At 38.2% G+C, this 27,460-nt stretch overlaps 1 protein-coding gene across 3 annotated transcripts in view; it reads right to left on the bottom strand.

Moving 5' to 3' along the window:
• The window catches only part of KCNB2 (potassium voltage-gated channel subfamily B member 2), a 399,822-nt gene that overhangs the window by 349,799 nt on the left and 22,563 nt on the right, over positions 1-27,460 (bottom strand). For all 3 annotated transcript variants that reach the window (XR_014018748.1, XM_081265861.1, XM_081265860.1), the window contains exon 2: positions 21,914-22,588. Coding sequence is in view for 2 of the 3 variants with exons in the window: in XM_081265861.1 (XP_081121987.1) it covers positions 21,914-22,492 (579 nt within the window). In the remaining variant the exon portion in view is untranslated. The remainder of the gene's footprint in view (positions 1-21,913; positions 22,589-27,460) is intronic.

The following is a 27,460-nucleotide window of genomic DNA, read 5'->3' as shown; positions in this document are numbered from 1 at the left end:
AGACATAAAAATGTCATTCACTCTTGTTTTTACTGAGCCACCATTCACAGAGAACCCACCATTATTGTCACTGTACTAAGCTAAAAGTTACTAGCCCTGTCTTCAAGAAACTTTGGGCCTCGAACTGGACTGGCTGCCCCATGTGGACTGTTAGAATGAAAAATCATGTCAATCAAGAAAGCAAGATGCCACAACCACCAAGCTTTGATGCAGTGTTGTCGAGGGTACAGCATCAAGATTTGTTACTTCTCTATGGTCCAGTCTATATATACTGTTTCTTTTTTGAGAATAATGTGCTGTAGTACTTAGTCAAGTAGAAAATTTAAGATCTCATCTTTGCTTTCCATAGATCATATTATAATAAAGAACTCAGGGATATTAATACAGGGATGGGGAGTACCTAGCAACCTTTGAGAGAATGATATATCTACCCTGTGGAACTGAAGGGTGGTATTTTCTGACAGCAAATTGAATAAATGACCGCTGGAAGTGACCCTAGCCTTAGGAATCTAGGAGGCTTTTAATAAATGTGATGTGGTTGGACCGTTGACAGCAGTTTGCCTTCTTTTTTTTTTCCCAAGGATTATTTATACTGTCTGAATAGCATGGTTGATGGAATTACTCTAACCAGAATGTGCAGTTTGAAAATTCCCCTAGTTTTGCTACTTAACCTCTCTGAGCTTTAGTTTTTATCCTCCAAAGTCAGAATAAGAGCACTCGACTCATAGGATTAGTGTGTGGTCAAGATAAGGTGGAAACTGTTACAGCAGACAATTAAGCTGGTGTCTCTCCCAGACACCTCATCCTTCTGCATTATCGCATCATCATGCTCCTCAATTTGCTTAGCTCTTTTTCTATTAAGAGTTTTTTTTTTTTTCCCTCTCTGTGACTTAGTGCAGGAATTACAAAAAGTTCAACAAGTTTATTTCAAAGGCGATTTCAATGGGGAAATTTTACTGTCTGGTGAACTAGTTCAGTTACTTACAGCTTATGGGTATGAAAGAGAAATCTATTATTTTAACTACCACCTAGAACTCCATCTAAAATCTCCACAATAAAAACAAGGGGCTATTAAACGGAAACTTTTCATTCTTCAGAGACAATCTTTCAAAGTGGAGCTGAAAAACAGCCATGGCTTCCACATTAGTAACCAACTCTGCAAATGTATAAGTAGATCATTTTATAAAAGTTTTTCCCTCATGCAGGCAGTGTTAAGGGACCAGGGGACAGCAACGTAGGAGTTCCTTCTGGTGAGCTAAGGCCTCTGGCAATGTGGACATTTTTCTTCTCCACATGACAAACATCAGTATGTCACTTTTCAGGGATGCAAGTGAACCCTGAGTCTATTTAGTGAGAGAACATAAGAAAAAGCAATTAATTTTTTGAAAAGATCTGACTAGATAGAAATGCTATCTCCTTTCACATGTTTCAAACTACTGCCTTTCCAACCTGCCAGTTTCCTTTCTTTTTTGAATATTATAGATTTAAAAAAAAAATCAAATGACAAATCAAACAAATGTCAGCTGCCATCATTTGGCTGTAATAAGGTATTTTCCAAACCTGTTTAGAAAAGCCTAGTAGATCTGTGCTATAATAATATCACATTTTGTCATAATTGTTTATAGATGAAATTTTAATGGATTTTTTCTTTTTTTCACCATTGATAACTTCTGTCTTTAAAGAAAACAGTCAAAACCTAAGCATGATTATGTGCTCAATGCTTTGTGCTGCCCTGTAACCCTTGATCGGAACAGTAGAGGCAGACAGAAAAATAAAACAGGGGTTTCAGTCCTTATAGAGTTTCAGATCTAACTGGGGAAATCAATACATATTCACAGAATATACAGTTCAGAAGAAATTAATAAATAAATATATGGTTCCTTAAAGGAAAACTTTATCAATGGGTAAATCATGAGTAATTCCCAGGGAATTACTTGCAACTTTTTCTATGCTTCTTGGGATTTGTTTACAAAGCTGATTGCATCTTTTGCTTATACTCTGCCACTTGACTAAGGACAGAAACTAATAATCACAATTACAAAGAGCCCCTTATTTAGAGCTCACAATGAGCCAGGTATTATGTTAAGCCAGGTGACATCTACTCACACATTCAATCCTCGGCAAGGACTCAGGGACTGACTCCTCGTGAGAAATGAGAAGCATAAGGCACCAGAAGGGCCTACATCTCTGCAGATTATGAGTCCAGAGCCACAACTTACAAGGGTGAGGGCTCCAGAGGCCCCCTCCTAAGTACCTTAAATTTCTTGTAATAATCCAGAGCAGGGTGTGATGAGAGATGGAGATGGAGAAAGGGAAAAGGTTTTTTTTTTTTTTAATCTTCAACAGTTCCAAATCTGGGCTGCAGATGGTAGTTTTTGCCAATAGCATATTACCACAAAGCAAATACCAAAGTGTTTTCCATGATTTTAGACATTATGAAAGTATAATACCATGCCTTTTCATACAATAAAAACAGCACTATTGTACTTGCTCAGTGAATCACAACTGCAACCATGTTTGTGATGTTTGTTGAGGTTTTCCTGAGACACTGTGCTCCTACACAGGGCAGAGAGTGGCTTATAAAACCACTAACTAAATCTTGGTCTAGATTTTTAAGAAAACACTTTTTGCCCTTCCTGTAATTCATTACCGTTATTTATAGTCAAGGAAGTAGAAAATGGTAAAAAGAAAACATGTTTTTATTACATATTCCAACAGCAACAAGAAGGCCTATGCCCTCCATGTAAATCAAATTAGCTGATATCATGGGGAGCCAAAGTGGGGACAGGCCTTCAGCAACATCAGCTGTGACCTGCTGCAGGCACCAGAGCCAAGTAAAGGTACACAGCATTGTCTCCACATTGGAGTTTCCTGCCATGTTTTTCTCTGTGGTATTTGCAATTTTTGGACTTGGGTTGGTCTACTTGTCTTCTCTGACTTTTAATTTTTTCAAACAATCCTCTTTGGATGTCCCTTAAAAAAAAAAAGTGTCTGGATTTGTCTGAGCCTGATTTTACTTTTTCTAAATGCTTCTTTTTAAAGAAAGCACTAAACAAGGTTAACTAATTATAAGGATAGCTGGAGAGAAATCTACCACTGCTGGCGTTCTTAAGCTGCTTTATGTCTAAGAAAGAGGTGTTTTAATGTTTGTTTGAGTTCTTCTATTGTTATAACTGTTGAAATCTGATTTTTGCCAAATGACACTTTTCCCATAAAAAAAAAAAAATGGGTTAGCTAGGACAATGTGCGCACAGACACCAGTTTAAGATGAAAGACACAAAATGTAAATATTCTGGATTGTTTTTTTTCTTGAAAAAAAAAAAAACAATATGCTCATTCATCCTGTGTAGTTTTATCATTTAATGGGATTCGGTCCTTCTCCATAATTATTACAATGGTGTCTAGCTTCCTCCTTCTCCCTTGGGAAGATTTATTTTCAACACAGAAGCTGAAGTCAGACTGTTAGAAAGGGAATCTGATTACCTCTGCTCAGGCTGGTGGCTCCCATATTCTCTTAGGGAAAATGGCAAAAGCCCCAATAAGGTCTTCCAAGGACCTATGGGATCTTGATCCTTTGAGATCCTGAGCCTGTCTCCTCTCACACTCCCCCAGGCACACTTCTTACTGTAGAGTAAGAAGGCTTTCTCAACCCAATACCACTGACAGTTTGTTTTAGACAATTCTTTGTCGCAAGGGGCTCTTCTGTGAACAATGTCACGTTATAGCAGCATCCTGACCTCCACATATCAGATGACAGTGGCATCCCCAGCCATAAAGTTGGGAACCAAACAACGTCTGTAATTGCCAAATGTTTCCTGAAGGCCGAAATCACCAGACAGGCTCCCACCCATGCCTGGGACCCTCTCCCACTCACACCCACAGGGTTTCTTAATTTCATCAGAAGTTTGCTTAAATATAACCTTTTCAGCAAAGCCTTCTCTGGGAAGCCTGTTTCATTGGAACTACCAGCTACCAGGCATTCTCTGTTCTTCTTGCTTTATTTTCCCCACACTAATGTGTTTTTACTATGTTATACAGTTGTTCCTCAGTATCCTTAGGAGACTGGTTCTAGTACCCTCTGCAGACCCCCAACTCCACAGAGGCTCAAATCTGTATAACATGTCTCTTACATAAAGCGTTATAGTATTTGCATATAACCCACACACATTTTCCTGTATTGTCATCTCTACATCACTTATAATATCCAATACAATGCAAACACTGTGTAATAGTTGCTTTACTGTATTGTTTAGGGAATAGTGAAAAGAAAACAAAAGCTCTTCGGCATCAGTACAGATGCAAATTTTTTTTCCCAAACATTTCTGAATCCACGGATGTAGAATGCACAGAGACAGAGGAGCTGATTTCACAACTTCTCATCCTCCCTCCATAATGAGAAGGAAGGGGTTTTGTCAGGTTTTTTTTTTTTTTTAAGTGATAGAGGGAGAGAGAGAGAGAATTTTTTTTAATATTTATTTTTTTAGTTCTCGGCGGACACAACATCTTTGTTTGTATGTGGTGCTGAGGATCGAACCCGGGCCGCACGCATGCCAGGCGAGCGCGCTACCGCTTGAGCCACATCCCCAGCCCCAGTTTTGTCAGTTTTGTTCTAGGCTGTAGCCCCAGGATCAGAATAGAATCAGGTGCTGGGTAACATATGTTCAACAAATGAATGGTCATCTGAAGAGTTGACCCTGCCCACTCCCTCTCTTTTCCAAAGGACCTGACTTAGGGAGGGACCATAAAGCCTGCCTCATAAGTCCAGATTTTTATGTTATTTTGTACTTTTTATTTATGTGTTCCTGTTTGCACTAAGAATGTTCAACCTACACTCTTCCCTCTAATGACAGTAGACAAATGTGTCATGAATTTATAGATGCCTGTCTCCCACTTTTCCTTTTACCTTGATGTCCCTAAATTCCCTTTGATTTGTCTAGTTTTTGTACCTCCTACCTTTTCATCTTGTTTACCCATTCTAGGTAGCTCTCTATCCACAATCCATTCAATCATTTATTATCATGTCATGTTGCCCATCTCTGTAAGCTACTTTAAATAATTTGAGGAAATGAGACCTGGTAATACATGCTTTTAATCAAGAACATGATTTATTAAATGCTAATCTATTTTAAAAAACCTGACATTTTGAATGTGAGAGAATTTTTATTTAAATAAATTTTCACATCAGGAAACAAATGCTATGCCAAATACCTACCTCAATTTTAAATTCATATAATGTGGTTCTTCATGAAAAAATCAAATAAAAACTAGCATTTTCTAGTGTTCTAACTACTCCCTAGTTATTATACTGTTTTTGAGCAAACTCAAAAGCTTTTGAGGTTCAGCACATTTTTTTTTGGCTGATACTACATTTACATTGAATCCAGTTCTCCCTCAGCCAAATAATTACTTGCAGTAAAACATATTACTGTTAATGCATCATAATGTCAGGGCTTTAGAAGGTCAATGGTGTGTGTTCAATTTCACACCTTACTAACAGATACTTAGATAAGAAATACAAGCTGATGAGCCCAACTGGTAAGTGCAAAGTGATAGACTGATCACTTCCCTCTCTCAAAGCAAAGCTCTGCAAGTGAATAAGAACAGAACTATTTATAGCTGCTCAACTTCTGGGCAGTTATATTAATATCAGTGATTAATATTATGGTGTCTTTCAGGAGAACATCTGGATAAGAATGCTATACTGTAATCAAGTTTTGGAATGGTCAGTACATTCTCTTTATTTTCTCTGTTAATAAGATCCATTTAAAAATAAATAAATATAGGAATAAATAAAGGCTCTTTAAGATTTAAATTTTAATTTGTATTCCAGGTTCCATACATCAAAGCATAATTTTCATGAAAATCTGGACAAGTCAATAAACATGAATTCAATTAGCTGTTCTTAAAGGGTTTAGCTCTAAAATAATATGAGGTAATTCATTACTGATACAAAGATATTGTCCTTCAGAGTCTAATAAAGTTACTCAAATTGTTACAGAAGAATACTAAATATTTATGGAAAAATGTTCTCTTTGTAATAATTATTTTGAGCATGGTAATGCAATACACTCTACGCACATGTATCAGGTACTCTGTTAACTAGCTTATTTAATCCTCCCAATAATTATAGTCAGTATATATGCTCTTTACTATTCAGCTGCTTAGCAAGGTCACCATGTTGGTTAAGAAGCAGAGTTGGCTCACCAATCCAAATATGTCTTACCCCTGAGCCTGGGCCCTCACCACAGTGTTGTTCAACCACCCTTGAAGCTTGCCAGCAGAGAATGACACATTGGAGGCCAAGCCCCACCCACCGGCATAACAGCAGACTCCCAGGCCAGCTCAAGTCAGAGCAGCACAAGCCCTTCCTTGATCCTCCTGACTGCTACCTAGGACAATTTCCCTAAAGTCCATGCATGAACCCAGTACCTTGACCCCTTTCCTTCTGCCTGTGTTTATGCTTTCTCCCTCTTTTCCAAACTTATTCTCTTTCTACTTCACTCCCTCTCATTCACAAAGCTTTCTCTGTTATAATTCACAAAATCAGACAATTTCTCTTGAATTCTCAATAACATATAAAATAGACATCTACTTGAACTTGAGCTTTTATAAGGAACTTTTTCTGGTCGTTTTAAATCTATCAGTTTTGTCCCCCATAAAATCCTGTGATCTCTTCAAAGACTACTTTTTCTTCTGGTCAGTGCATAAATAATTAACTGCAGAAGTGGAAGCCTACTTTAGCTTGACAGTTCACCTTTTGTCCCTTTTGTAAAAGAATTTTGAAAGACTTAAATTACAACAATGCTATGAAAAACTCAAAAATGTATTTGATGGTGTCAAAGGATTTAAGAAATGAAAACAATTTTACTCTTAACTGTCATCTAATTAAAATTCTTACAAGATATGCTTAAGGTTTCAAGATTTCTAATATGCAAAATAACTCTTTAAATAATATTTTATGAATTATAAAACTGAAACAAAGTCAAAATCACCTCCTAACTGACTGGGAATTTTAAGACATTGACTAAGATAAAACTAATTTGAAACATCCATAAACACTACCTGAAATATCAGAATAATATTTGAACACACTTGACAATTGTGTGGTAGGCTGAGAGTAAACTTTTTTGACAGAAAATGAATGTCTAATTTCTATAAAAAAACTCAACCTACAAATGTTCAGAAAATATTTTTTTTTGGATTACAATGAAAGTTCCCTCAAATTGATAACATTATGATTTTTCTACCTTCTTTAACTAAGGATTCCCGATCCTCCTTTTCTACATGATGCCATTAAGAATTTATTTTTCCAGACTATCTTTGAATCTCCACAAAAAAAGTCACCATACTGGTCTTGTTTCAAATCCTGGATTTATACAATCTGTGACTTCTGAGTAATGCAGTAACCCTGTAGGACAGTTTTCAGGTGGCCTGGGACCAACCCAGACTCCCATCTTTCTCAGTGGTGGTTTTATACCAACAACCATGGAGTGTTCTGGGTAAACAACATCCTGATACAGAGACTGTTCCAGAGCCCTCCAATGCTTTAGGCTGGTGAGTCACTTTATCCCCAAGATATGAAACCCAAGGCAGGTTGCTTTTCAGGGTCCCTCAGCTGCAGTACAAGAGGAGTACATGCAGACAAATCTCTGTACACTCTGGGAAGCTTTCCTGAGCCTTGGGGGAACAACTCACCCTGATTCCTAGGCTTCCATTGTCCCTTGCTGCCTGTGTGTAAGTAATACACTGCTCCAAGTGACTTGTGTGCATCAATGTTCTGTCTCACCATACTCACAATAGCACCTGGTGCACAGTGCACCTGCTTCACAAACCCAAGGTCCTCCAAAGGTAGATGGCTGAATGTAGAGAAATGATCTATCCATTCTCTAAGGTCGTGGAAGGGTTGCCCTTCTGATCTCCTTCCCAAGGTCAGACCAAGCTCTCTTGCCACCCACACAAAGGCTACATTTTGCAGATGACAAGAGTTCCCAGAATCTGTGGTTCATATGACAAAATGAGCAACTTAGCAAAGCAAAGCATCTGCCAGCCTGCCTTCCAGCAGCACCTGATTCCTTTCCTGCATACACTCTGGCATAGAGCAGCCTACACTGCTATTCTAGATGCAGAGTTTATACAATGTGAAAACGTAAAACTCACATCTGCGGCTCTCATTCTATTTTAAAAACACAAAGCCGTTTAAAACTGATAAGATATCTACCTTTCTTAAGCTGTGAAAAAAAACAAACCCAGCAATACTCAGGACCAATCATTTGGATTAAACAGTCAACCTCTATCTATGTTGCTTAATCTTCACAGAGAAACAGAAATATGTAGTCTAGTTATTTCTGCCCTTCAGTGCCATTCAGTGGCAGGAAGTGAGTATTTTTCTCTGTGTCAGGAACTATACTAGGTATCAAGAACTGAAGATAAGAGAGGTGGTCTGATCCCTCAAGTGCCACAACCTAACTGAGGAGATGAGCAGAGCACAGATAGAATCTCTAAGTTACAACGAGGAAGAGAGAATTAGGGAAGAAACAGGGGTGAGTCAGGCAGACAGCAGAGAAGAGTGACATATGAGCTGAGAAATAAGGAAGAACAGAGAAGTGGTAATAAGTATTCTAGGTAAGGAAGCAGTGGTGGCCACAGAGACAGTGTGTCAGGTGTGTGCAAGTGTGGCTGCGGTTATTGTACAGGCACCCTGTGCAAATTAGGAAAAACACTGCAAGGATGTCACCATGTGACAGTACCATTTGTGGAGTGCAGTGAACAACTGCCTAGATGAGAGCCCCATCTTCAGGAACTGAGACAATTGAAGCATTGGGTTTGAGGAGCAGAAAGGCATACGGCTGGATAGGAAGCAGACAGAGATCTCAAATGCAGCGCTCAGGATTTTGAACTAGACTGTACACAATGGGCAATCACTGAGGCTTTTAGTTCAGGAGCGACCCATCAGAGACATGTTTAAAATAGAAGGCAGAGCAGGAGAGAAGAAGCAGGGGACCAAGGGTCTGGAAGGAAGGGAGGCAAAGGGGAAGCACTGGGGAATAAAGTTGACCAAATGATGCTGTGTGCAGGTATGAATATATCACAATGCCTTCTAATTTACTATATATAACTGTAATGCATAACTGGCTATATAGTTTTATATATATATATATATATATATATATATATATATATATATAATTATATATAATTATTGAAATAAATAAATAACCAATAGAATAGAGAAAGAGGATCAGGAGAGGGAGGGGCAGAGGAAGGGGTAGTATTGGAGAAAATGGTTACGTGCATTTATGAACATGTCTAAATGAACCCCACTATTTTGTACAATTGCAATGCACTGAAATATTTTAAAGGTAATTGTGTTGGCTAAATGGAGAATGGGTTGGAATGCGGGGGTCAAATGATGAAGTTCTCTTAATAACTTATTGCAATAGTTCAAGTGTGACATGATCAGAGCCTAGACCACAGGTGTATTTCCAGTGGTCCCAACTGCGCGACACATGAATGGGACAAGTACAGACTTAAGAGCCTGCATCAGGGGCTAAGGACAGATCTGGTGGGACACAGAAGACTCAGTGGTTGTAATCAGAGTTCAAGATTCCAGAGACAGAATAACTTCAGCCATAGACTAACAGAGTTCTAGATGTGGAAAATGTAGGGTGGGATTTATGGCTACTAGTCCTTCAGGGTAGCAAAGGGATAAGATGATTTTAAGTCATGAGTTGCATCCTCAGTGAATATCAGGGAGTGACAGGAATATTGGACAATGATGAGAAAAGGAATGAAAGCTACACCTGGACAGGAAGAAGCCCTGTGGGAAGCCAGACTTGGGGTGGGCTGAATACGAATACTGGTATGCCACTTAGTGTGGGGTACCAGACCTGAACTGATATTTCCAAGTGTCAGCAGTTTAATCTGTATAATGGAATTAGTGATGTCCTCTCACAATGCTAACCTCAACTAGCAGTTGGCAAATATGTCCCAGGGTCAAATCCATCTAGCTTGCCAAGTTCTACTGGAACCTGCTATACCTCTTTGTTTGCCTATGGCCTATGGTTGCTTTCTCACAATATGGCAGAGCTGAGAAATTGCATCAGAGACTTTATGGCCCACCAAGCCAAAAATATTGGCTTTCTGCCTCTTTACAGGAAAAAGTCTGCTCACTCCTGCTGTAGAGTCAACATGAAAGCTCCCAAGCTCTGTGCATGGCTCACAGTACACGCTCAGTATCAGTTCCTCCCCCCCCACTTTCTGCTCTTTCAGGAAGACTGTAGTGATTATTGAGGGAACAAGAGAAGGTGGCCTTCACTTCCTGACCCTGGATTGCAGAGAATAAGGTCCATTGTCCCCTGGTTGTGAGGGAAGCAGTACTGTCACCCAGGAACTGGTTTGAGTTAGAAGACAGAGTAAAGGCTGCAAGAACACTCTTAAGCATCAGGAAGCTCTGTCTGTACCTCACAGCAGACGCCAAAAACAGAAGCTAATACGCCTTTGTGAAAAGCATCTGTTACTATATCAGGTACCAACTAACCACGGTCTCTTCCCCCAGAGTTAAGTTTCTGCTCAAAACAGAAGTCTCTGGGGAGAATGCAGGAATAGAAAGTAAACCCAGTTTATTGGGCACAGAGAGTTCACAGATGAAGGGGAGGGCACAGGGTAGGTGAAAAATCTGCTTCTATCAAAGGAAGAGGAAGAGGACTATTTAGATAACTGCTTTCAGAGTCCAGGAGAGGAGTGTCTACCTTGCCTCCGTCTCTGATGCTAAAGAAAAAGAAAAACCTGTCTGCTTTACAGGTTCAAGACAAAATGAAATCTGGATTTGGGGAGGTTTCTAGCTTTTCTAATTCAGAATCTCCACTTACATCCCATTTCATTGAGATTTAACTAGATATCAGCTCACTGAAAGATTTAGGAACTAGCCGAACATAAATACAAAACCCAATTGGAGCCAAAGAAATTAAATGGAGAGTCAATAGGTGTTCAATAAAGTCTAATCGAAGAGTCCTGGATAAGGAGGGCTCTTGAGAGGCTTCACTCAGTGGGGGCTGCACACGGAGCGGGCAGGGAGTCAGGGTTTTCTTTTGCATTTCTCTAGAAAGGGTGGCACAGGTGAAGGAGCTGAGAAGTTAAGAATGAAGAGAATTGCTGAGGATGAGTTGAGCTTCCTCAGGCAGAAAGCAAATAAAAGCTTGAAGAAAACAATGAAGATATCTCCTTATTTGGGCTGAGCAGCAATGAGAAGGACATTTAGATATTTTCTGAGTACTTACTGGTGGCAATATGGTGCCTTGGACAGTTTCTTCTGTGCTGGAAAGCACACCCAAAGGCCACTCCCTCCCAGCAGGTCACAACAGCCAATAAACAGCAAAGATCTGCCAACCAATCTTGAAGCTTACTCTTTTTAGATAGACATCAAAATACAACAGAAAAGTTCATCAAGGCCTCAACATCTTCTAAGACACCCCACAAAGATAGGTAAACCTAAACTCCAAAAAAAAATTCTTTCAAATATAATAAGATATTCTTTTTTGTAGGCATATAAATGTACCTGGTATACTGTTAAAATATGAAACCGTTTGCTACCCTTTAAGCTACCTCATGCTCACCTGTACATAAAACTTTGGAAAAGAGAAAAGTGTGTATGATTAACACTTTGTAAACATTCTATGTGATTTAAAATATTTATAATGGCTTACGAGCCAGAGATGAAAAATTAAAGTGAGTGCTGAAAACAGATTTTTGCTTTGAATTTTGATATTACTCATAATGCAATTACTTTACACATACAATACAATAATTTTCACACCTGTAGAATTTCATTTAAGAAATATAATAAAGTGTGCTAGCTGTTTTTACATAGCAAAAATTAAATGGCAAGTTCATGTCATCCTAGATTCTAGTCTACCATCCCATATTATCTTTCATTACATATGGAGTCCATTCCATCTATAGTATTGCAAAGTATCACTTTCTAAAGAACAAGACTGCCTGCCAATCTTTTTCTGTCTCTAAAAAAAAAACTTCACTGAAATGGAACAGGATGCTCACCTCAAGGATATTATGCAGGGCCTCTGCTGGTTTCCCAAAGTGAAAATTTCCATTGTATGAATGAAACACACCTAATTTTCATAGCAGAAATCTATTGCTGTATGTCATATATAGTAACTTATTTTTCAGTTCAACCAAATTCTGGTTGAAACTATATGCTCTGACATTAATGCACAAGTTAGACAATCCTATCAAAGTGTTGCCTGAGACAGATATAACTCTAAAATGTAAACTAAAAATTGAATATTAAAAAATTCTGTTAGAAGAATAACATTTGAGGACTTCATTTGGATGTCAGCAGATAAAACAACTGCAGTTCAAATCTAAAATAGCACTCTAGGATTTATATTGATTAAAGCTCAATGATTCCAAGGCCAGAAGTTCTTTCTTTCATGTGCAAAAATCCTGAGGTTCACTATTCCAAGGAATTCTGCATCCAATCAACCTACCTAGAGCTGTGCAGGGATTACTTGGCCACCCTTGGCACAGCTGAGGCATCTATTCAAAGTGGCATGTGGTTGCATCAGGAATGATTCAATGAGAGATGGTTAAATCGTGAGATCGTTTGCGGCAATGACCTCTAGCATCCTGAAACAAAATCCTAGGATGCTAAGGAAAATACTTCTTCCTTCTATTCTTGGACTTTTAGAGCACTTCCCAAGGATTTTCACACCTGCTCAGAATATCAGGAAAGTTTCTATTCTGAATTAACTGACTCTTATTTGGAGGACAACGTTGCATTCGCATGGAACTATGTACATGGAATTTCATTGCCTTTTTCTGCGGGTGTGTTGTTTATAACATAAGATACTCTGATGGAGAGATGGCAGTGTGTGTGAGTAACATTTATCCCCCCCCCTCTCTCTCTCTCTCTCACACACACACACACACACACACACACACACACACACACAGAGACTTAGCTCAGGTACATTCTATGAAGACTGACACCCCCTGGTTTAACCACCATAAACATAGAAACTTGACTGCAAACATCAGCTGGACCTCTCTATGTAAGGTAACATCCAGAGAAATTCCTTTACCTAAAGTTTTATAAAGACATTAAAGGAGTGACTTAAGAGGAAAACACTCCCTTCATTTTATGCATTAGCTAACTCAAACTCAGATACAGACCCAGTGAAAAATAAAAAAAAAAAAAAAAACAACATGCAGGTTCAAAGTCTGGTATAGTTCTGATGTCAGCTTTTAGTGCCTCCAGGAAAAGCTTCACAGAGATGAAAGCAAAGATAGTCCTCTTCACTTTTCCATTACCAAGCTTGTGCCAGTTACTGCACCTCTGGTCCCCTTTGGTTATGTCTGGGCTAAGATTGGTATAGAATCATGGAGGAGTCTCAGACTCTTCAAGCCTGTTAAATTTCTCATTATGAACTCTGAAGTCATCATCAACTACAGCCCAAGAGATATTGGCAAAAAAAGAAGAAAGGGCAGGGGTGAATGTTGTTTACAGGAAGTGCACCTTGCCCCAGTGCCCATGTGCTACGTGTAACATGCTTGCCATTGTGTCTAGGGACACCTTTATCTAGCTCTGTCCCATCGGTTTTAATCCAGGCTACTGGTGAACAGGAATAATTTCCAGGGCTGGGGCTGTAGCTCAGTGGTAGAGTGCTTGCCTAGCTTATGTGAGTCCCTGGTTCGATCCTCAGCATCACATAAAAATAAATAAATAAAATCAAAGTACTATGTCCATCTAGAACTAAAAAAATAAAAATAAAAGAAGAAGAAGAAGAAGAGTTTCTAAGCCGAATGTACCTTAAAAAGCTCCTATCACCTTTTAGAATACTTAGATAGGATATTTTTAATGAGGGATGTCATGAAAGCTTTATAAATATCTACTATTCTATATAATCTTCCCTATTAAATACACTAACAGTTAAGGACAATCAGAATATGAAACAATAAGGAGAAAAAACAAATTGGGTTAAGTTGACAGTGCTGGGTAGCCAGCTAAACTCACTCACTATCAAAGTCATTAGCTTCACAAACCAAGTTTACATTATACATAATTTATGCCTCAACACATCACAGTTGCTGAATGTTATGGAACTTGAGGTTATTCTCTAATAGAATAAAATCAACAATGCTAAACAATATCTTATACAAAAATATATTTTAATCTATAGTTGCTTTATGAATTATACTTTAACAGCTATTTTTTAATGTAGCATGTTTGAACAAAATGGAGTTTTTGTTTGAGTAATTCCAAATCAGTTTTGTTAATTATTTTGAAAACATATTCCTTTATCAAAGTGAACAATTCAAATGGGAATCCAGACAGAGTCTCTATGTAAAAATGACTTCTATTCGGGGGCAGTTAATAATGTTCACTAGGACCAGAGAGGTAAGATTTTCTAATTATGAACACCAACACTTTAATGAATTTCCTACTTTATTTAAAAATTATAAGATTGTCATTGTAATTTTTAATTAAAATCATTTAATGTATTTTATAGAAAATGTTGCACTCTCTAGTGTTACTCTGACAATGTAAAATATACTTCTTTTAATTTTGTTTTTTGTTTTGGATTTCTTTTTTTTTGCTATTTCATTTAAATAATTTGTGTGTGTATTTTTAATGGGCTGCCCCTTCAGTAGAACCAGCTGGAATTAAAAATAAATTTGAAGAATTATTTTAATAAAATTATTAATAATTTTTAAAAATTAAAATAAATGGGGATCCAAAGATTTTTCTTCCTAATAATTCAATATGTGCAATATTTGAGACTCAATAAAATGAAAATATTCAATATTTATATGAAATATGTAATATTTGATAAAGATTATTTCAATAGTCTATAACAAATAATCATAACAGATTCTCTGCTGGGAAGATTATTTTATTTCATGCTGTATGTCAAATGATTCTGTAAATTATAAAAGAGGGGAAATTTCAGTGACATTCACTATAAATTCTTTCTAAGTTCAGTTCCAGCATAATTAACTACTATACTTATACAATATCACAATGTTATTAAAATGTGACTATCGATATATCAATTTCACCATGTATATTAATATATCAATCCTTAAAAGGGATGAACTAAATTCTCTCTAACATGCTGGGGAGAAAAGCTAAATAGTAGCAACGTAAGTAAATAGGGATAATGGGACAATGACTAACACCTCCTTGAAGAATGGAAGCAATTCTAGTCAACCACTGGATGAACTTTCAATGTTCCACGAGAAAACATGAAGGCTTAAAGGTAAACAATGTGGAGAAGTTACCTGCGGTCAAGATGCATGCACCGTAAGAATTTTCTTATATGAGTTTTTAGCATTTACAAAGTATTGGCTTTTCTTCTTCCCTTTTAAATGGGAGATAAAGCTCAGATAAGAACACTTAATGGAAAATATTATTCAAACCCTTCTAGAGTATTCTGTGTGAAGAGTGCTAAATATTGTGACCATTCCTTCATAATACTTATGCTTACCTAAAATAGCAGATCATTCACTTTAGAAAGTCTCTCACTTGAAATAAAGAAAACAAATCTGTTATTAACCAAAGCAATGTACTTGGAATTCCAAAGCCAGAATATTTAAATACTGACAATGTATTCTAGTTTCTGATAACATTAAGTAATGTGGAAAGAACTCCTCAGATTTTTTTTTCTTTGCTTTGAAAATGATAATTACTTACCGAGGTTTAAAAATCAGGTTTGAAAGAAATCTGAATGCCTTCTCTTAATATTACTGGAAACCAGTGATTTTTCAAAAGAGATGGAAAAATTGCTTGAAAATTAATACTGGCTCTCCTAAGATGCATCCAAAAGAAACAAAGAAGAAATGAAAAGAGCATAATTTTTGGATCTCTCTCTCTCTCTCTCTCTCTCTCTCTCTCTCTAAGAATATTCAGGCATGGGGTATAGTAGCTCTGTGGCAGAGTGCTTGGTTAGAATGCACAAGGCTTTCAGTTCAATCCCCAGCACTGTGTGTGTGTGTGTGTGTGTGTGTGTGTGTGTGTGAGAGAGAGAGAGAGAGAGAGAGAGAGAGAGAGAGAGAAAGAGAGAGAGAGAGAGAGATACAGGAAAGAGGGAAGGAAGGCAATTCACATATAAGATGATTATGCAGTTTATTGTGCAAACTGAGACATTATATCAGTGAAAGGAGATGTTATCAATAATTACATTGAGACAAAAGCCAGCACTAAACCCATAAAACTCTGTCCTGGGTCCTGGTATGGCATACTAGTAAGGGGACCTTGGGTGTGAGCTGTCTGTGGCCTTCCTCCTATCTTCTTGTCCTCATACTGATCAAAAGTGTCCAAGTGAACAGAGTGATGCCTTTCCCAGCCGGCCTTTCCAAGAAATCAGAGCAGCATAATCTATAAACAGGACCACTAAAGCTTAAAGAATGGAATGTTTGAGACATTTGAATAAAAATCCTAGGTTGGTTTTCTCCCTTCTTGGTTTTATTGTTTTGTAATGCCTAATTTATTCCATGTTCTTGACCTCTCCATCTGCATGGATTTTATATTTTTAAAAAGGAAAAAACAAATCTCCAAGCTCAACCTCCAAAGACTGTTCCAGTTCTTTGAAGGAAACAAATTTATTTAAAATATAATAAAAATAATAAAACATTTAGGAATAACATTAAGTTCTTTTAAACTCCATCTCCTGTTAGCACCTCTGAACTCCTGCTCTCTGTTACCAGAAGTGCACAAACAGCTTAATCTGTGCAGTTTGGATGTAGAAAGGAAAGGAGAAGAAAGGAAACCCGAAAACAATCAATACCCAAACTGCGTGATTGGCATGCTAATTAGCCCACTGCCAATTCTAGATAAGAACTAGAGATCTGCCCAAAACCCAGAAATGCCTTGATGTAGGCAGATTTCTGGGTGTGCTCATACCACACCAATGCATATTTCTGGCCCATTTATGGCTTTAATGGCCATTGTTACTTTTTATAACAAAGGAAGGCATCAGAAAGCTAAAGAGAGAGTTGTATAGCTGGAGCTGTTCACTTGATCGTCTATATACCCACAAGCACAGCAATGTGAAGGTTCTGTACTTGAACTAAAAGGAAATCATTTATGGTTCTGTTCCAATACCTTCCTTTCTTACTTTTTTTTCACTCAAAAGCATTAGAATAATTGATCCACACACTATAAAAAGAATGAGAATGTTATGCATTCTTCCCCCTTGATGAGCTCACAGGAGTTTTTGTTTCATTTTGATTTATTTTCTCCTTATTATTGCCATAGCTTAAAAAGACCCCACTCTAATGAACTTGGAAGGAATGTTATTCTCACAGAGTTACCATCAGTAGGGCAACTCAGCAGTGGGAATTTGTAACTTGGACCCCTGTCTCTCCAGGCAGGGAATCTATACATCTGCCACCACCAGCTCCCACCTTGACTCAAAGATAAATAAGGTTTCCCTGACCCTTCCCAAGCATGCATTAGGTGTCATGCTGCACAATGCCAGGACATGTGACTGGGATCATTCACCTCTTTCTTTTAGCCATTTCCTGAGTTCACAAGTGAGAAGAGTGGAGAAGAAAAAGGAGGAGGTGAAGGAGTAGGATAAAGGGGAGGTAGATTATGGAGCAGAGGAGAAGGAGGAGCCATTCAGGAAAACAGAAGCAGTTCCTGAAGATACAAGCAAGAAGGAGAAAAGGAAAAGAGGAAGAAGGAGGCAGAGGTGGAAGAGAGGAAGAGAGAGAGGGAGTAGGAGAAAGACAAGAGATGAGAAACGAAGGAGGAAAATATAAGAGGAAGTGGTAGCTGGGGATAAATGAGGAAATGGAGAAGCCAAAGGTGACAATACACAGCACCCCTACCAGGCCCTATATCCTGCCCAGTGAAGCTGCTGGTGGCTCTCACTGTTTGGTTCCAATGAACAGAAACATAAGTATTTCTGTAGATTTTGCCTTTCATTGTTCTAACCAGATAAGGGCTGCAAAGTCTAATGTTCCTACTTACTCCCCAAGGTCAGCTTGCTTGCTGCCCAGCACTGTCCTGCATGCCCGTCCATGAATGCTCCCAGGCTCAGGCTCAGCCATGCCCCTGTGGGTTTGCCTGAGACCTAGCTGATGTTTTAGTTCATGACCTTTTTCAGATAGACAGAGGGAGGGTGCTATGTGGCATGGTGAGTCTAGATTCTTTCGGATCTCAGGTGGGCTGTGCTCCTTGCTGACTGTCCTTTCATCCCAAGCCTGAGAATACTGCATGCCACAGGACCCACTTCCTTTCAAGGCTTTTAAACGCCTCTCAGACTGAAGTCACTGCATGTAATATTTACGGGGGAATAGCTACTGCAGTTCCTTTGGGAAGATGCCAAGCAAAGAGAGAAAAATGTTTCCAATCCAGCAACTGACTAAATTGCCCTAGTCTGGAAGAGGTACAGGATCAAGTCTAATTCCAAGTCACTGCCCAGGAAACTGGCAGGCATTTAAGTTCATTCTCTGACCTTGTATGTACCCGTAGAAGGATACCAGAGCCAGCAATCCCACATTATGTCGTTCCAGCTATTCCCCAAGCCCATGTGGCTGGATCACACAGTTACAGCCTCAAATTTAAATTTTGTACATTATCTCTATATGAGGTTAGAAACAGTCCCCACAGCACACTGACATGATTAAAAGCAGACAAAATCCATCCTACAGATATAAACTTTTGTCCCATCACCAGGTTATACTACCCCCTTGGAACTAAGAAAATACCATTTCTACTAGTCCTAACACATTTTGTGAAAAGTACAATTATATTTCAAGGTCTTCTGTGTATGCACACAAATGTTAATTTATTAAATATAGATATTTCAAATACACTCCATTCTTAAGTCTTGTTCTGGCTTTTTTTCAGTCATTAATATAATGCAAAGTTTAATTAATAGAAGTGGCTCCTTATGTTACACCAGGGAGTTGTTTTCTAAGAGCCAAATTGTCATTGTCAGGGTTGTATCTAAAGATAGAGCATAATAGGTCAATAGGACTTGCAATAATTTTGCATATCATAGCATATGCACATAGCATAAGCTTAACAATTATAACTTAATTGGTTACTAAATATCGATTCCATGTCAGTGAGATTTTAGCCCATTGTGAAACATCTGCTAGAAAGGGCCAAATTTTTCTTTCTCTACTATGGATATCCAATAATCATAACTTTTATACTTCATTACAGAAATATTATAAGTAAATTACAAAAATATTGAAAACCCAAGAGAAAAATAAATATTTTCAACAATATGAAATCTATGTTTAAGATAAGAGACTACTTTTTTAAAATTCTGCTATCCTAAGGTCTATTTTAATGAGAGTAGCACACGCAGAGCAAATATGCAACTGAGAGGCCAAACTAAATAAGCAACAATTGAAAAGGCACCATACACAGATACTCTCTCCCATAGAATATCTGTTCCTAAGCCAGTAAGGAAGAACACAGAGATTTCAAGCATCAAAAGAGCTCATGCATATGTAGGAGCCTGAGATACCCATAATATAAGGTGTGTCGTGATGACCAGTGTATCATCTTACTGCACCCATAATAAAACTACTTGTTTTTAAATTATGAAAATACTATTCTCACATACCTGCATTAGCATTGCCCTCACCAAGAATCACTCCAGAAAACAGCAGTTTATATGACTCAAGCAGCATGCAGGGAAAGGTTTATATACCATATTGTATAGACCTAATTTTAAAATAAATGAATAAATTAGCAATATTTTCACTATACTACTATATAATTCAAATGTAAATAATATCCACAGTATTTCACCAGTCAACCAGAGAGGAAAATGCAGACATTTAAATAAACAGATATAAATCCTTTATGAAAATGAAAATTCATTGAAGAATCTTTGTTAAGGTAGCAATGTTCACTTGGCTTCCTTAAAGATGTGGAGACAAATTGATCATTTGTAACTACATAAACACTTTTAAAAGCAGTGTTGTTAGTTGCTGGGTACAGTGTGTAGAAAAATATCTTCTTTGTACACACACACCCACTTTGAAGCAAATTTAAATAGTCTGATGTATAGGGTACCTAAGGGCATATCATAATAGATCATTATCAACATCACCTTCTTAGGGATCACGGAATGGTGGCTTCTTTCACAGTTCAGGAATTAAATGTACACCTTTATCTGGGAAATCAGGTTATTGACCCTATTCCAGCCTTACTTGAAATTCTTCAGAAAAAAATACATATGCATTTGAAACATTTTTCTGTAACAGTGCCTAACCTTAGAGGTATGTTAATCATGTTATGAAAAAAATAAATCACATTAATCTTTCAATTTTTCTTTGCTTTAGCTGCTCATTTTTATAGAGTTAGCTGAATCCTCCTAGAACTTCTGATGGAACAATGATTTATTCCTCAGTTGCCAAAAGTCTTGAAAAAGTTAATTTAACACCCACAATACTCACTTAAATCTAGAGTCTATCTCATTCACTTTCAAAATACACTCCATATTTTTAGTAGTAACTCAAATATGTAACTGAACACTTGGCATAGGAAAAAGCAATAGCTTTTCCTAACCAAAACCCCAAAATGTGGTACATCTATTTCTTTCTTACAGGTAAAACAAAAGTAAACAAAGGATTCATAACTACAAAAACACCTAGTTGAAATCTCTTTGATACAATATACATTTCTTCATTATATACATGAGAGAGACAGATTTTTATTTCATTTAGGTGCATGTCCCGACCAGAAAGTAAAATGCCTCTGGAATTCAGTCAGTTACAAAAACAGACATATCAAACAGCACAAAAAAGCAGTTTCATGATCATCTGCCTAGCTAATTATTTATGTAGTAGATTATAATGCAGAATCTTAATTTTGGATAGGAAGGCTCAGATAGTCTCTTATATTTCTGTAACCACTACTATTTATGAGACTGAGAATATTTGAAAAAACTGTAAGTAATCAAGAGAATTCATACAATGACACACTCTTCCCTTCTCCATTCCATACTCCAATTCATCCACTGGGCACATTGATACTAGGTTCCTGCTGCTAAAGATGACTCTTTTGACTTTTTACTTATCATTCATACTGCAATACAGAACTAAATATATGGGATGAAAATCAGTTTGCACTAACCCTCAAAGCTGTAGATAAAATTAGATAAACTGAATCATGCAGTTCAATTAAAGACTGAAATCTGTAACAAAAATTTTACTCTGAGATTTGGATATATGCAGGCATAGTGAAAATATGAATTTACCTTCATTTGAAGCACTTTAAGAACTCTAAAATATGGTAGTAACTCCATCATAAAAATATTATGCACCAACAGTCAAAAATACCATTGTTAGAGCAGAACTCAACAAAGAGCAGTAGATGGATGCATTCTGAACACTGATTCATTGCTTATACAGCTTCTTAAGACAGCCCCTCCTGGGAGTGGGGTGGTCCCTATCCCTCTGAGCCACACAGGGGGACTCTTTCCCTGAACCCCCCAAAACCAGGCCAGGAGGCACCTGCTCTACTTCCAACAACAGCACCTTCCCTTTGTTCAAAATGACATCCAGATCCAAGTCTTCTGCAAGATTCTGTGACTGATGGGTCTGGGTCAAGGCTCCTCCCCAACTTCCAAGTCACCAACACCATAGGGCACCAGAAAAACCAGAGTGCTTTTCCATACTCTTGTTACCTAGACCAGTTCCTATAGACAGTGATATTTATAAAAGAGCAGCAACATTTTATGGCATCACACAAGAAGAATGACACCATCTGACTAAATGATATTTTAGAAAAGATTCTTCACTGTCTGAATAGGCACAATTTGCTCTATCTTACCAAAGCAGTGAAGAAAAAAAAACTATGCTCTCTGGGAGGAAGGTACCACTTTTCCTGACCATGCACAGGCACTCAACATCCAGATTTTCATACCTTTGCGGCCACTGATGAGTTGGGCTTCTCCAGCAAGTCCCAAAGTTTCTTCCTTTTCTCAGGACAGCAGGTATTATCAAATTCTTCTCCCTCTCGTTCGCGCATGGTTTCTGCCTCTCGCCTCAGTTCTTCGTTCATCTGTTCTTTCTTTTGATGATACCTGGCTTGGCAGCAGGACTCCAAGTAGATCTCGTCGATCCCCCAATAATCAAGCTCTTGGCCAAAGGAGAGCGCGCACATTTCTTCCATCATGTGCAACTTCCCCGTGCGGTAGAAATTTAAAATAGAGGTGAAAGCTCCAGGATGTCGATCAAAGAAATATTCGTTCTCATTCAGGTTATAGTCATCGCACACCTCCAGGAGGCTCTCGTGCGTGTTGCAGTCACGGAGCTTCCCCAAACGCGTCCTGGGCAGCCTGTCCAACGTCCTCCACAGGACTTCGTGGTTGAGGCCCCCCACGTTGATCTTCACTCTCCTCGAGCACGTTTTGCTCCGGATAATGTCCACAGGTTCTGGAGGAAGAGAAAGTGTCGACCTTGAAGTCTTCCTGTTTAAGCCAGGGGGTGCCTTTTCTGCCATGTTGAACTGGACAGAGCCACAGAGCCAGCAGGGTCCTTACAAGTACGAGGTCAGCGGAAGCAACATCCCTTGAGGGCAGGCATGTTCCACCAACAGCTGGAAGAGAGCGACAACCATTTGGTTACTTGCATTTTACTTCAGGTTCTTTCTATTCTGTGGGATCATTCTGTTGCTACACCCAGGAGGTATATTATTGATTACTGCATATTTTCGGGAGATGTAAATCTTTGCTTTAGGATATAGTAAAGGGAAAAATAACACCATGCACTGCCCAGAAGAGGCTGTGTGTATGAGGTTGTATATACCTGTATGTTGACAACTGCTAAAAAGTATTACCAGAGGGGCCTCTTTCTCAAGCTGTAAACTAAAATATGCATGTGTTGATGGGGTCTTCCTAGATAAGCCACAGACAGAGTGAAACCTACCGTGCCTTCCACCTGCCCAGCCAGTTCCTGTTTGTTTTGCATCTTTTATGGCCCATCCCTATATCCAGTCACTCAAGCTCAAGCTCAAACTCAGACAAATCTTGATCCATCCAATTAGCACCAGGTCTTATCTATTTTGTCTTCTAAACAATTAACAATTCCTTTTTATTTTTATTTTTATACTGGGGATTGAACCAGGGGGTACTTTACCACTGAGCTACATCATCTTCAGTGTTTTTTTAAATTTTGTTTGAGGCAGGGTCTCACTAAGTTGCTTGGGATCTTGCTATGTTGCTGAGGCTAACCTAGAACTTGTGATCCTCCTACCTCAGCCTCCTGAGCCACTGGGATTACAGGAGTGCACCACTGAGCCAGGCTCTTAAACAATTCTTAAATCCTCCACCATTTTCCTCTGTATCTCTTGCTCACATCTCTATAACAGCCTCTTAACTTGGATCCCAAACTCTTATTCTGTCCACCTAAAAACCATTCTTCACACAGCTACTAGAAAGATCTACTAAGGTATATATCTGACCTTGCCACTCATGCTTTTGAAACCCTGCAAAGACTCACCATCACTTGAAGTATAAAGTCCCAAGAGCACTTTAAAGTCTAGTTAGTCCAACTAGGTCTGATCTACCTCTCATCTCTCCCTCTTCACTACACAGTAGTCCCCTTATCCACAGGAAATGCACTGGCCATCAGTGGGGGATCCACTGATGCCTGACATTGGGGATATCAAACCTTGTATATACCATGTTCTTTCCAATACATATATAACTACAATTAATTTTAATTTGTAAATGATTCAATAATATTCAAAAAATAGTAAAATATAAAAATTATAATAATATGGTATAATAAAAACTATTTAAAATTTATGAATCATTTATTTCTGGAACTTTCCATTTGATATTTTTGGACCTCATTTAACCACAAGTAACTAATACTGCAGAATGTAAAACTGTGGATAAAGGGGACTTGTGTACTCTAACAGCTCCATATTGCACACACCATTGTTTCAAGCTCCTGTCCTGGAAGGGCCTCCACCTTTCCCATTGACTAACTGCTGCTTGCTCTTCAGACATCAAGACTTTCCCCGGAAAGTCTTCAAAGATGTACCCCCACCTATCCACCTGCTGGAATCATGAAACTCTCTGCGAACGTCTCTTCTGTTTCACTGCAACACTACAGTAACATCTTTCCCAGAGTACCCTGGGAGCTCTTGAGAACAAAGGCCATCTTCTCTATCAACGAGCACAATGCTTATACATTGTAGGGTTTCATACCATTAAGCAATGAAGCAATTCATTATTTCTGTAAGACAGCTGACCAAAGTATTGAATATGGTCAGAAAATGCATAAATGGAGTTATTAGTATCACGTGCCTAAAATGCATCTATGTTTACATGTGATATGTGTGCAGTGTAGATCAGAATAGGTATGTGTGTGTGTTTTGTCTTCTTTTGCTTCACAACTTCTTTCTCCCATGTGCTTATTTTTTTTAAACATTACTGCCTTGTATTCCCTCTTGTTGATATCTTATTCTGATCCACAGCAACAAGAATCTTCACAGTTATCTTCCCCTGAAATGGTTTTGCAGAAAATTATGACGCTTCAAGCAATTCATCCAAAACATCACCTTTAATGCAAAACACCATGTTTCACAAGGCAATGGCTTATACCAATGGGAAGAATTTTTAGATTTAAGAGATTCTTATAATTAGCACTTTTTTATAATGCACACCAATTTCTGCATGTCTCTGGTTTCTGCATCATGTAAGTTAAATTTATTTCTCCATCTGGAGGGCAAGTATCCTCTCAAATGAATATGTTAGGTAGATGAAAATATGAAGATGCAAATATGAGAAGTATTTTACATATAGCCAGTAAATATATTTGAATTGAGAGTTTTTTCAACTACATAGTTACAGGAATATTTTAAACATATGTACACACACTTTCCTCTCAGATGAAAAAAATGCCTATTTTTACAAAAATAAAGAGGCACTATAATGACTGGGTAACTTACACTATCTGAGCTTCCATTTCCTAATCTACAATCTGCTTCATAAGTAGTATTATGACAATTAAATGAGAGTTTCTACAAAGTGCTCACTACAGGGAGGTATATCTAAACAGAGTATTATTCATATTTCTCCCTGAAGCTTAGTTTCTAACCACTGAAAGAAAATGAAAAATAAAAAATATATTTAGATCAATTAAATAAATTTTAGCTTCTAATTACTTTTCCCTTTGCATATATTCTGTCTTTCCCAATAGATATATATCTACAAGGCCTGGAATTATGGGTCCACAAATAATGGGTACCTCCTAGCATGCACCTTGGTGTCTTTGGATACTCTTTGGATATCATGTCCAAATTTTGCATTCAAGTGACTGACCACAAACTAAAAATATTTTTAAAACTGGGCAGTGATATCAAGATCAGGCAAAAATAACTGAAAATACTAGCGATGCGACAATTCAAGTAGAGAATCTTTATTAAGTCCAGTCTTTATTAAACATCTTTGCTGTAGGCGTATTGACATCTCAACAATCCATATAGATTATGTGACTGGTCCAAATGAATAATAAGCAGTTAGTCTAGTCCATTTTGAATTTGGATATGAATGAAAATAAAATTAATTTACTATTCTGGGAATGTTGTGTTTTATGCAAGTAATAAGAAGATAAAGTTTTTGAACTGATGATAACATTACATGTGAGATTTTACAAAAAGAGAGCTAACTCCATCATGAGATCTGGAGTTATCTCATGTATCTCATGCTCCTGGTCAAGGGTACAGTGTGACTTGCTATCTTAAAAAGTCATCACTAAAAGCAAATAGTATGTCAGAGTCACTGGTAGGTCCCCATTTGTCTTAAATAATTTCATGCCTATGATGTACAATGAATTTTCCTTTTTGTAGGGCATATGTCTCAAGTAAAGAGAGGTCACAAGACTTAAATTTCTAAATATCTTCTTTACTGATTGAGAACTTTCTATAATGAGAAATCCAGTGTTGATTACAAATCCCACAATGAAAGACAGACTGAAATTCAATGCCCTTTCTTCAAAGCAGGGATAGAGAAACTCAGGGAAAGAGAATGTCCCGTTGATTTGATTTCTTAAGGCTTAAAGATGACCCACTCTGATTATTTGTTAGTGTGGTTAAAGCTTTTTTAATTCTGCCTTGGCAGAATGTTCTGCATGTTACCTGATAAAGAGTGTAGGTTAAGGGTTTAAGTTCTTGAGCAGCTGAATAGCTGGGAATACTCTTCAGAGAATTAATTGAGCTTAAAGAATCAGCCATATTTCAAGTAAACTGCAGAGCATAAGCTCTGGTCAGCAGCACCTTTGAAACTCACTGAGCCTGTCTGCCAGCTTGTCCTTCTCCCTTCTCGCTCTTCCTGTGTAGTTTCCCCTCTACCTTCCTCTGTCCCTATTACCCCATACTTCCTTCCATTCCATTCCCTCTCTTCTTATCCTGTTCCCTAGATCTTTCTATCCTCACACAGTCACAGTCTTTTTTTTTTGGGCGGGGGGGGGGGTACCAGGGGCATTCGGCCACTGAGCCACATCCCTAGCCCTATTTTGTATTTTATTTGGAGACAAAGTCTCACAGAACCTCACTGCCTCACCTTTGCTGAGGCTGGCTTTGAACTCACACTCCTGTCTCAGTCTCTAGATCCGCTAGTGTTACAGGTGTGCACCACCACGCCCAGCTCTCACACAGTCTTAACCAACCACAAAATGTGTTTTCAAACTTGTAGATGCGTTATGAAGTTCTCTCTACATCCTGTCTTAATATAGAAGCCTCCTGAGCTCAAAAATCATGTCTTTTTCTAAACCAAGCTCTTACTCCCAGCTCCCTCCCATGCTGGGTGGATCCAGGGCTGGGCAAATGGTAAGCACATGCTCTACCACTGAGCTATACCCCAGCCCCGACTTTACTTTCTGGGTTCCACTCTGCTGCCCAGGCCTCCTTTCTTAAGTATGGGATAGCAGGTGCTAAACACTGTGCCTAACTCACGTTACTTTTTACAGAAGGTTGTATGAAGCTCAGGACACCTGGGTTCAGTTGAGTGGACCTTTGCCTCCTCCTCACCTTTCTAGCTGGACTTTAGCTTCCATGGTATTTCCATACCTGTACTTCATTGACTTCCTATGACACTTGGTTAATTTTTCCTATCACTGTGATTCTGTGACTTTTCCACATTAGCCCCTCCAATAACCATCCTTAACTTTATTTATTTATTTACTTATGGATTTATTTTACTTATATACCAAGGATTGAACCCAGGGGCACTTAATCACTGGGCCACATCCTCAGCCTTTTAAAATATTTTATTTAGAGACAGGGTCTCACTACGTTGCTGAGGCTGGCTTTGAACTCTCAGTCCTCCTGCCTCAGCCTCCCAAGCCTCTGGGATTACAGGCATGTGCCACCACACCCAGCTTCCTTAACTTTAGATAGAAATAAACTTATACTACCTTACACTCAATGAAAACATTTTTTCATGTCTAGTTTCTTAAGAAA

Source organism: Spermophilus citellus (genome assembly GCF_964194105.1).
Source record: "Spermophilus citellus genome assembly, chromosome: 14".
NCBI classification, from domain to species: Eukaryota; Metazoa; Chordata; class Mammalia; order Rodentia; family Sciuridae; genus Spermophilus; species Spermophilus citellus.
The sequence above is the reverse complement of the archived record's forward strand: the minus strand, read 5'-3'. Positions and strand labels throughout refer to the sequence as shown.